The sequence below is a fragment of the Athene cunicularia genome (genome assembly GCF_003259725.1).
Source record: "Athene cunicularia isolate RWA chromosome 19 unlocalized genomic scaffold, athCun1 chr19_part1, whole genome shotgun sequence".
Classification (NCBI taxonomy): Eukaryota; Metazoa; Chordata; class Aves; order Strigiformes; family Strigidae; genus Athene; species Athene cunicularia.
The window spans coordinates 1427134-1438692 of record NW_020799124.1 but is presented as its reverse complement, the minus strand read 5'-3'; the positions used below and the strand labels follow the sequence as shown (position 1 = coordinate 1438692).

The window sequence follows — 11559 nt, the reverse complement described above, 5'->3', positions numbered from 1 at the left end:
CCCCCAGCACCCAGACCCCCTCCTTCGCACCCAGAGCCCCCTCGCCTCTCTGGGGAGCCCCACAACAACGGTACGTGCACAGGTTCAGCACCACCAGCTCTAAGCATTCAGCAATCACGGGGCTGTTAATTACTGCTGCGTGCCCTCTCTGTTAAACCTTTTGGCTTCTCTCAGGTCGTTTTACCCAGTCTTCCTCCGCAGCTTACAGCAATGAGGGATGCGCGTCTTCGCAAAATGAAAGCTGAGACTCCTACAGATCCTGGGCTTTACAGAAAGAAAAAGTAATCACTATCAGAAATTTCACGATCAAAGTCTCAGGAGTTATCATTACCACGTAGTTTGGTGCTCTAAAGGGCAGGCATTTTCACTGGTGAAGTCAGGGAAGAGGGTTTATTAAAGCAGTCTTCTCTTTATTGGAGAAAAAGGTTCTGGCATTTACTTTTCAAAAAGCTGCAGTTTCAAATTCAACACTTTAGGCCCTTGCCTGCCAACTCCAGTTAAACGAGCGAGCCTGCCCGGCCCCAAAGCTCGGAGCTGCTCTAACCACGCCGTGTATTTTGAGAGCTACCTCCAGTTACCAAAACAACCTCCCCTGGTTGCACAGCTCTTCTCTGCAGCAAGTACAAACAGGATTTCAAGAATCACAGCAGTAGGTAAGCAATTTTTTCCACACCAATAAATAAGCTCAGCATTTCAAAGAGCAAGTCACCTGAGATGCTCTTATCAAAGATGGGCGGCTCCTCTGCACATTACAAATGTAATGCAATTTTCTTTATTTTAAGAAGGCGCTAAGCAAAAGCAAACCTTGCCAATCGATCACGCTGCATTGTTTGCGCTGCAGCGGCTCACGCACTAAGTGTCAGCAGCCCCCGCCACGCAGAGCATGCAATCTGAGCAAGTCAAGGAAGGCTGGGGAAGCGGAATGGAGGAGGAAGCTGCTCCTACAAGGGCCCACAGGGCCAGCCCGGGGTCATCACATCCGAACCAGCGTATTAAGGAGTCTTCTCATTTAGCTGGACCACAAGTCTCCACCTCCTAGGGTCGTTAACTAGCTCTGCATCTTCTCACCACTAGAGCCTTGGGGAGAACCCCTCAGAACCCCCCACAAACCACAGTGTCTCAGGTGACCAACAGCCAAGTGCAGCAGAGAGACCCTGAACGCCTGCGTGCAAGGTCGAGTCCCTGCGACACAGCCAAGAAGCTTCTCCTCTGAAACCCACCGACTTCCAACTCATCTCCTTTCCAGAAGCCAGAACAGGGATGTGTGAAACAGGGATGCAACTGGAAAAGGTCACCTGGTATCACAAGGAACGAGCCCCACCGGACCACGCGGCCTCGGCAGGACACCAGCCAGCTCTGCCAGAGGAACGGCTTTCAGCCTTGAACGCAACTTGGGCGATTCTGTTCAGCACCTTAATTTTGTAGCCCTCAGATTAAAGACACTTAAAAAAAATATTTGATTTTCCAAAAGTATTGCCTTTGGAAAGCCAGACCTCTCTTAAGCTATCTCACTCAAGAAAGGCAGAGCACAAAAGCAGAACTGAAGCGTCCCGAATCACCAGTCACTACCGAAAAACGCAGCCCAGTTGTCTGCATTCTCAGGGACTGTAAAATTGCAAGCATGAAACTACCAGATGGTGAAATTAAAAAGACTATATTAAGACAGCATCCAGACAATATGCAAAGCACTTATACTGAAACTATTATTAACTGCAAAAATACAGGTTAGAGTTCTGCAATTAGAAGTAACTACAGAAGAAACATCCAAAAGCTCATGTAATCCTTCAATAAAAGGCTCAGCAGGCTGTAAACATCCTGCCGGAATCGAAGATTATTATTGAAAATAAAATGAATGGTTTGCAAAACAACTATCAATCCAGCACAGGAACAATTTATAAACTACCCTCCTCAGCCCTCAACAAAGTACAGCCTGGCCAAGGCTTCTCGGGGCAGATAAAAGAAACATAAACTAAGTACAAGGAATGGGAGCTGCTTTGCTTTGGGACATCCTGCTGCGTCCTCACGCAATCCTGCATCCAAACCCTCAGCTGATGCACTCCAAAAAGGCAGGATCGAGCTGTCTGGAGCCCCGCGGCCGGAGGGGCTGGCAGGAGTCTCCGTGGCAGGTGGTACCACAAACTGCTCCCCAAGCAGTCGGCTCTGGCAGCTCTTCACCCCGGCGGCTCCTGGCCGAGCAGCCAGACACCCTGGGCATGCGGGAAGCTCCGTGAAGTCAGGGGCACTAAGCTCCAGCCAGAGCCTGGACTGGGGGCTTGCAGCTGCTCCATCATGGAAAAGACTATTCTAGCACAGTTCAGGTTTCCTCCTGTGTGTAAACTTGGTGTATTTTTGGTTTGGGGTTTCTGGGGTTTTTGTGGGGTTTTTTTAACAGTGTCAGGAGTCTAAATATATTTCTACAGGATCTTGCATAAGGACTGTTTAATAAGAAATTAAATGGATATTCTAGTGACTTCCATATTACTCTTGCTATTCACATGGTTCCTCCAGGCATTTTCACAGCTTAATGAGCTCTCTCAAATATGTCTATCTGCTCCTTTTGCCACTGGAATCAGAGGTAAACAGAAGGCTGATTTTATGGAGAAGACAACTGTGTAATCATTCAGCTAAGGGTCAAATTCTTCCTGAACATACACAAATTCACCTCCCAATTATTCTTTTTTTTTTTTTTTTTTGTAAACAGTGGCGGCAATGTTGTACACATACACATGCAACAAACAGAAAAGGAATTCCAGAAGTGATTCCAGAGGCTTTGAGAAATTACACAGAAAGGCAAAAAATGTGGCCCTCCTTTGAGCACAGGCCTCATCGCACTTTTGCTTTTCAAAACACACTTTAAAAAGAAACAAAAAAAAAAAAGAAGAATTCAAAATATGTAGTGCTCACTTGGGCAGGAACTTACCTTGCCAAACTGTTCAAAGTATTGCTTTACGTCTTCCACTACTGTATTAGCCGATAATCCACCTACAAATATTTTCTTTGTTCTTGTGACCATCTGTAAGAAATTACAAGACAAGCATACGGTTTAACCAGATTATTTCAAACAATATGTGGAAAAAAGACATATTCTTCAGATGCCATCCCTAACCCAGTTAATGAGAATACTTCTTTACAAAAGCAATTCAGATTCTATTTGATTAGATACTTCTTTTTTTCTTCGTCTTGTTTTGTTTTTATTTGAGAAATGGCTGAGTAAAGACACTCAATAACAACTCTAGCCCCCGGATATTTTTTTTTAATAAATGATTTTTATTGTGCTTCTCAATGCAAATATAAGTGAAAAAAGGAATCCAAGTGTCGTATCCTCATAGCTACTGTCTAAAAAAAGACGTGCTGTTTCCCCCCCGCTTTCTTCCTAAAGACAGAGTGCATGCTCTTTGGCAGACAAAAGGTAATTGCATCAAATCGAAAGGATGCGTTATTAAGTTTCTGTGGGTCGGTTTAAAAGGAACTTGCACGGTTACTTTACAAATAATCAAATGACAAAACACAACAAGAGCTACCGATGCAACCCTCTAGCTGCCACAAACACATTTCAGCTGAGATGCTCCCAATATCCCCGCCCAGGGGCTGGATCAGGCCCTTCAGAAACCCCTTCGTGTTCCCCAAGACCCAGCGGGGCACCAGCTCCGACTACTGACCCACCGGCGCCGGAGGCTGGTCCAAGGGGAAGGCGAAGGGACGGTGCTGTTCTCCCTGGAGACCCCACTAGCAGATAACCCGTCAGCAACGCAGGATCCAGCCCAGGGACCCAAACCCCAGGGCAGGAGGGGAAGCTGGGGTCGTTGGCGGGCCGATCCCAAACCACTTGACCCCTGTGGGCCAACGTAAATCAAGGGAGAGCCCGGACGGAGCTGTCAGCATGCTCCGAGGGGGCAGGCGTCATCGCCGGACGCTCGGACAGAGGGAAACGCCCCGGCTTACAACCCCAGACAACTAATGAGCAGCCATCCCCACCACAGAGATGTCTGAAAGTCAACACTGCATGTTTAATGCAAGAAACCAACAAACACATCAATAAAATTCATGTATTATAACGCCTGAGTTTGTTTTCTGTGTGACAGAAACTGGCTGAAGCAGCCAACTTACAAAGACCGAAGGGGAAAAAATGTCCCTTTGCTCCAGAACTGGGACTTGCCTGGATAAATAACAGCCAGGGAACACTGAAGCAATGCAAAGGGAACAACACTGGGCAGTCGGCCTGAGACACAACTGCTGCAGCTGCTCAGTGCAGAGCCTGGATTTTTTTCACTTTTTTACTTTTTCACTAAAACCGAGATGAATTTTACAATCGCTACCGCAGGTCTCAAGGTGCAGCCCAGCACCGCGGGGTCACCACGCTCCAGCGGCGGGACGGCCACCCCACACGCTGGGGGCTCCCCCCGGCACTGCCCCCACACCCCGAGAGCCCGTCCCACGTCTCAGAGCCCCCCCCGAGAGCAGCGGGGCTCCCTGGCCAAGACGAGCCATGCTGGGCGGCTGCGGGCAGAGCCCTCGCAGAACTGACACACCGAACAAAAAGCCTGGAGTAGCCCCAAATTCTCTCAGCACAGAACAAATTAAACATCACTCCTGTCTCCACGGCCATTCAAATTAACCAGAGTAGATATTTCCCTTCAACAGCCCCTAACCCTGCTTTACAGAGCTTCGCTTTTTTTTTTCTTTTTTTTTTTTTAAGTTAGGAAGAAAAGAGAGGAAAAAAAACAGTGTAAAAATTCAATTATTTTTTCCTGGCTGCAATCTAGGACTCCGAAATTGAAGCCCAAGCATATATTTTTCTGTAGAAAATTGTCATTTACAAATAAAGAATTGGCTAAAGCCGACTTGTAACTAAAGGATTTTGCAGGGCTGTCAAGAGCCCTCTGCCTGCCAGCATCTGATTTAAGATCAGGCCAAGCTTCTGTTGTCATACAAAAGCGGGAGGAAAGCAATTATTCTAAAGCAATATTTGAAATTATCATCATTTTTATATTTGACCAAGAAAGAAAGAAAGAAAGAGAGAGATACTTCTTTTAGAAGCAAGATTGAAGGTTAACAAAAAAAAACCAAAAAACCCAACCTACTTTGTTTCAATAGCTTCAGTCAAAGAAAATATTGGTAATGACAAGCAAATTCACAACATTTTAATGCCTAGAGATGTGTTGTGAGCTGGGAAATGGTTTCAGAAATCAGCTCTTTGGTAAAAAAGTGAAGCACAAAATTAAGTCTGCTTTTACAATCTCTGTTCCCCTGAAGAGATGGTTCAATTGCTTTGTTACACGCGTTCCCCTCAGCAAAAGAGCAAAAGTAACGTGTAGCCGTGGCAATCCCTCCCATCCCGACGTGCCTCAACAGGAGACGCCGTTGCCTTCCTTTTGCCCGTGGCACCAGGTACCGGCGTGTCCCCACACCTGCCGCGAGGAGTCACCTCCTCGCCCCACCATCTCCCACCACCCCAGCAGCAGGTTTGGAAACCGGCCTTTCCCCGGGAGGACGCGGACACGTGTGGTGGCAGCGGAGGGAGGCAGCCCGCTCACCGCGGTGCCACGACAGGCTTCCCGCTCCCGCTTAGCCCCGGAGCGCCGGGAGAGCCCCGGCAGACGAGAAGAGCTGCTGTTTGTGCTGGAAGCACCCATTTCTCTCTCAAATATTAATGCCAGGTAAGCTGCTGCGCGCAGCTGACTTGTCTGTGCTGGTACAGCCTCACCGATTTTCAATTTTTAGATAACTACAGCGGGACTCAGACCAACTGGAAAGCAAAACTGCAAGTCCTGCTCCAACCTGCAAAGCCTCTCTCGTTAGCCAAGAGGGTGAGCTGGGAGGCAAAGCCTCATCGGGGTGAGAACCAGAGAGTGCTGGGGGCCTGCACCCCACGGGACCCCCGGCCTCCCGCCGAGCTGAGCAGAGACCCAGAGCACGGGCTGGGAACTGAATGGCCAAAGGTCTGCAAACACCCCAGCCAAACCTGACAGAGCATTCAAAAGACATTAAAAAATAAAAAAGTATTCACTAACTCAAGGATTTTGCTACACCAGAGAAACCTTCTGTGTAGATCAGCCACTGAATCCCAATCAAAAAGATTTTAAAACACATCAAACTTCCAGGACAAGGCTCATTCACACATGAGTTCTGAGACAACTGATGTTAGTTGGAAAAGCCCCAAACGGCTGAAAGGGCCCAGGAGGAGAGATCACCTCATTTCTCACCAAGTGCCCTCGGCAGGAGACGGGGCACCAACACCGACGGGCTTCTGGTTCCTCCCAGTGCGGGATGCTCTTTACTATCTGATACGATATTCTCCATCCCCCCTCCCCAAATCCGTGCTTGTTTCAGGGAGGAGAAACAAAGGGTTAAAAAGTATTTAATTAAGCACACTTAGCACTGTTTAGTAAACATTAAAGATGACAAATGACCAGAGGCAGGAGGAACTGAGCCAACTGAAGAGTTTCTCTTAAAAATTAAAGGTTTTTTAAATCGTAATTACTCACTTGGCTTGAAAAACAAAGCAACATATCTTTAACCAAAAAAAAATTCTGTAATTCTATAAAAATATTTAGTATATATATCTAAGAAAACCATTCATTCTAAAAAAAATTTTATTATTACAAAAAGCCCAAAACTTAAGACTTCCCCAAGCCTGAAGTCCCTCCAACGAAAGTCACTGAAGATCTTTATCTTTTCCTGAGAGTAAATTTAGAATGTGCTTTCTGGAGGCTGCCTACAAAGGGGGCACTCCCACAAAGAGCAAAAGGGAGTCGCCCGCGGTCATTTTGGGTCCGGTCCCTCAGACAGCAGCTCCATCTGCTCTCCGCCTGGGGTGGGAACGGCAGCGTTTGGGTAATAGGAAGTGATTTGTGTGAATCAATCACAAATCCATGTTTTATGAATGACTCCGAGAGGTCTGGGTCACTCAGAAACCACAATACTTCCAGCTCCACGTCTTTGGTTTTAATTTGCAGTATAATATATCTATCATTCACTGTGGCAGGGCTCTGCAAAACGCAGATACTCAATGGCTTTGGAGCTTTTGTATTACTGAAGGTGTCTCTCTCTCGCTGCAGAAGGAATCGACAGGGGAGAGTTAGATCTAACGCTGGTTATAAAGTCCGTTAATTGTAAGTACCTGCAGAATTGCTTTGTTTGTATACTGTGTTAGTGTTGCACTTAATCAAAACACATGTGATTACTACTGCGAAAAGTCATTCAAGGTTACGGTCTCTTTATTGGCTTGGCTTTTGAAAAATACATTTGCCTTTGTGTTCTGAAACTGAGCAAACGCTTCAGGTGGTGCAGAAGCAGGAAAAAAAAAACACACCCTGCTTCAGCAAGACAGGTATTGCTATTTTATGCCACTTTTTTGCAAGGTTAAGGCTGGAATTAGATCGGTTTGGGGCATATCAGGTAAATCTTCTCTAAACAACAGGCTGTAGACACAGTCTCTGGAGACAAAAACTCCGTCCCGCTCAAACACGTCAATACGCTACGTGAGCTAAACCCAACCAACTTGGGTGAAACGAAGGAACTGCAGTTTCGCAAAGTTAGAGCCTCCAGCGTGTGGCCGTTAATACCCTCACATACCCACGTGCCAACTCTGTGCTTCACTTTCTTGGTGGGTTTTTCCCCCCCCCTACTGGAACTGTCTTATTATCATGACTATTAAAAATGAATAAAGGGGATTTTAAGCTCATTACGTATTTTGCAGTACTCCCAGAATTTCAAACCCTTCAGATGAGCCAGGGCCCAGCCTACGTTTAACTTCAGGGTAATGGTTTTATGGGTCATTTTCCCAGCGTTTTCTGCGCAGTCCCTTTCTGCTGTGCCCCCCCCAGTTTCAGTGAAGACCCCTGCCTTAGGAGGCAGGGATGCCGAGGTTGGAAGGGATGAGTGCCCCCATCCAGCCAGCAGAGAGGGGACCGAGTGTGTCCCTGGCAGGTCTCGTTGCAAAGCAAAACGCTCGTGCTTTGAAACTGGGCTATCCAAAGGTGCAGGCGCAGCTAGAAACGACCTGGGCAAATGCAGGCAGCAGCAGAGTCCGAAACGTCAGGATAGCTGGCGTGTCATCACGTCTTTGCCTGAAACAGGGCAACTTCCTAACTGAGCAGCTGCTCTCCAAAAGCAAGAGGCGGAGAGAGGGGCTGCAGCAAACCGGCACACAGGAGGCTCAGCAACACCCTCACACGGACCCTGCTGGGGTGCAACCCGGCACGGCTTTGCATCCTCAACATCTCAACATGGTGGAGGTGGACTTGGAGTACTAATAGTGAATCCACATCGCAAATCACTGAAATTAGCATTAATTTCAGATTAAACTAATTATGCATATATAACTGTTTCCCAGAGCACTTTCCTCTTTCTTGTACGATAGCACGGATGTGTGGGTGCACGTATATTCCAGCTTGCTCACCTAATCTGCAGTTTGACATTTCATCATTTCTAATGTATCCGCCTTCTAAATAGGTTTATAATTGGAAAAATCATCTTTGGTATATATGCTGAACTGCATTTTATACCCCATTGTGTTGTACATTCAAACTACAGCATTACTTCTAATTAAAAACAACAATAACTCATGTAATGGGGGAAGTGATCTTGTTAACTAAATTGCCAGGCTTCTTTGGCAGAGCACAAACCATAAGCAAAAATTCTCCAGGTTTTTTGGGGGTTTTTTTGGTTGTTGGGCTGGTTTTTTGTTTGGGTTTTTTTTTGGTTTTTTTTTTTTTGCCTCCGGGATCCTCACAGCAAGTTCCAAAAAGCTATTAAAAATCAAACTGAAACGTGACGCAAAGCCCACGATGAACAAGGCAACGGTGACTGAAAGCTGCCAACCTTTCTCCAGTCACCAAGCGCGAGAACGCTCCGGGAACCAGCCCCTTCCCCAACGCCCCTGTACAGGGGACAAACAGGGACATGTTTTGCTGAGCACTGTGCACCACCAGCTAGCAAATATTAAGACTGTCCAGCTCCCCAACAGCAAGAGGAACTCAATCCTGGGCAAAGGCAGCACGGCTTTACATGCCACGTACCACATGCTTAAGTATTCAAAATAGGATTTCAGCAAGACTTAAAACGGTGCAAATACCTTGTGCCTGACCCCTGTGCAAGCTAATGTCATCCTGTGAGAACCGACTCAAGCTACAGAAAGGTATGCAGGAATGAAAGAGCTCTTTAATCCAAACAAGCAACACAGATTCACAGCAAACTAAATCAGTTCCCTTGATTTCTGTGGAAAATACAGACGGGTTGTACTCTCCCAATCCATTCATAAATGAAACTGTTAACTTAGTCCCCGCTGTATTCCTACATTCGGCTGTCTTTGGCTTTGCTGTTAACTTTGGGAGGGTCACTTTTTGGCTGGCGGTTTATTTTCCTCCCTCGGTGACTATGGTATCAGCAGGAGGCAGAACACACAAAGTGATTTTTGTATGACAGATTGAATTGGCAGCAAACCGCCAAAGCCATCCTTGGAGTTTCACAAGCAAGCCTGGCCTGGCTCCAGCAGAGCCCCTCCTGGTCATCTCCCTGACTACGACCAAGTTCAACCCTCTCGTTCGCCCCCCCGGAAGGACCAGCCCCTCCTTCACCCACAGGTACAGGTAAGCAACAGCAGCCCGGTTTTGGGTTTAATTTGCAGTATAATACATCTGCATGGCCCAGCCATGCCCCCGGGAAGGGCCCCCCCCAGCTGAAGGGTTTGCTGCCCAGGCAGGAGCACTCCGTACCCCCCCTGGCACCCTGCGACCCCCCCAGGCTCTCCAGGCACAGCAACACGCACCACCACGAAGAGTTCCCTTCATGGGAGATCCCATCTCCTGAAAATTAGCCCCAGCTGTGAGAGCTCAGCATATTTTTTTTTTTTTGAGCAAAATCTGGCTTCAAGCTTCATATCAAAAGATACAGTAAAATTCAGCAGAGCCAGACTTCACACCCTCCAGAGAACAGGAATAGATCACAGCCCCCCAGCCTCACTATAACCAGTTATATCATATCCCTTCGGGCTGCTCCCTTCCACTGTGCTCTAGTTAACTCTTTTATGGGTTACAGAAGCAAGGAACAGAGGCAGGAAGGGGGGAGCAGAGAGAAAAATCGATTTAAAACCCCCTGGTCGCTTTAGCTTCTCACGCACAGTACGGTAAGGAAGGTAACTGAACGTTGGCTGAGCGCAGACAACTTACCTAACGTGCCTGCCTGATTACTGCTCAGCAGTGCTTAGAAACTGCATTAATAAGTTTAAATGAAGATAATTATTTTTAAATGAATACATCTCAGGACCACAAAAGGAGATCAGTGCCCAACGTGACTATGTACTCGGGGTGGGATTTTTGCAGCGCCCATGTAATGTAGGGGCAAAGGTCCCAGTGGGAAGCAATTAAGACTCTGGTCCTAAATCTACAGGCTACTGGCAAAACTTCACCTTGCCCAGGCAGAAAAAAGAGACACAGAGAGATAGATAGAGAGAGAGAGAGATGGCGTTCTGCCCAGGGAGCTCACATTCAAAGAGAGAGCAGCAACATTTGCTGGGAACACAGCATTAACTGACCATTACAACGCTCATCAATTCCTCTATTTATATTATACTGTCTGCTGGAAAGAAACATCATGTGCCCTACCCAAAATACAACCAGAAGACTTGTGTCCTCCAACAAAACACACAATTGTGAAAAGCTGTTTACAAGGACATGCTCAAGGTCGATTTGGAGGAAGGCTCTACAGGTGAGGCAGGGTGGACTAAAGTGGGTCAAAGTGGGAAACCAAGCTAAGCAGCTTTCCGAAACAGACCCAAGTCCTCCCTTTTTTAACAATGCAAGGCGAAGGCAAGGCGGCGTCCCTGCCTTCCCAAACCCGGGAGGGGCATTGCAGCGAGACAGGCGCTGCTCAGAGGCTGGATGTAGCAGTCAGCGGCGTTTTCTTCCGCCGAAGTGCGGGCTCCCTCCCCCGTACAGGCTGCACTGCTGCAGAGCTGCTGAAAGCCAAGATTTGTGTGGGGCTCCGCAATTAAGAGCGGCTGAGGGCCTGCCCCCGAGGACAGCTGATCACAAAGGCCAACGATTTCAAAAGCTGTGTGCCTGGAGCTGGATGCCAAAATCCATACTGAGGCACTTAAGTGGACTAATTTTTCCAGGTCCTGCAGCTTCCATTGACTCAAAACCCTCATCCAACAGCCCTCACAATATTTTTGTGATTTGAGTCATACCAACCCAATTAAAACCTATAAATCTGTTAGAGCAAAAGCAGTAGGCAAAATTGAGTAAGTACCTTCAATTGTTGCCGTATTTGCATACAGCTGCAGCCGCTGCCCGAAGCGTCGCCAGCTCCCCGGCGCTGAGGCACAAGGGCACACGTTCCCGCTGGCCAACCTCAAGCCAAATGGCTCGTGGAAGCCCGGAGACGACCCTGAGCTGCTGCCTACTGACCAGGTGGGTTGCCCAAGCCCAGCAAGGCACACTGCCACGTCACGGCGGTCAGCCGGGAGCCCAGACACGGATCCCGCCCAGGCCTCTCCCACCGGCACGCTGGACAAGCTGCCAGGAGGCAAGGCGCCGACCGATTTGCAGGGGACCTGCT

The 11559-nt window shown here is 47.7% G+C and overlaps 1 protein-coding gene across 1 annotated transcript in view; it reads right to left on the bottom strand.

Annotated features, from left to right (window-relative positions):
• The window catches only part of MSI2 (musashi RNA binding protein 2), a 225818-nt gene that overhangs the window by 139097 nt on the left and 75162 nt on the right, over nucleotides 1–11559 (bottom strand). The window contains exon 3 of the mRNA XM_026861392.1: nucleotides 2921–3013. Within this exon, the coding sequence (XP_026717193.1) occupies nucleotides 2921–3013 (93 nt within the window). The remainder of the gene's footprint in view (nucleotides 1–2920; nucleotides 3014–11559) is intronic.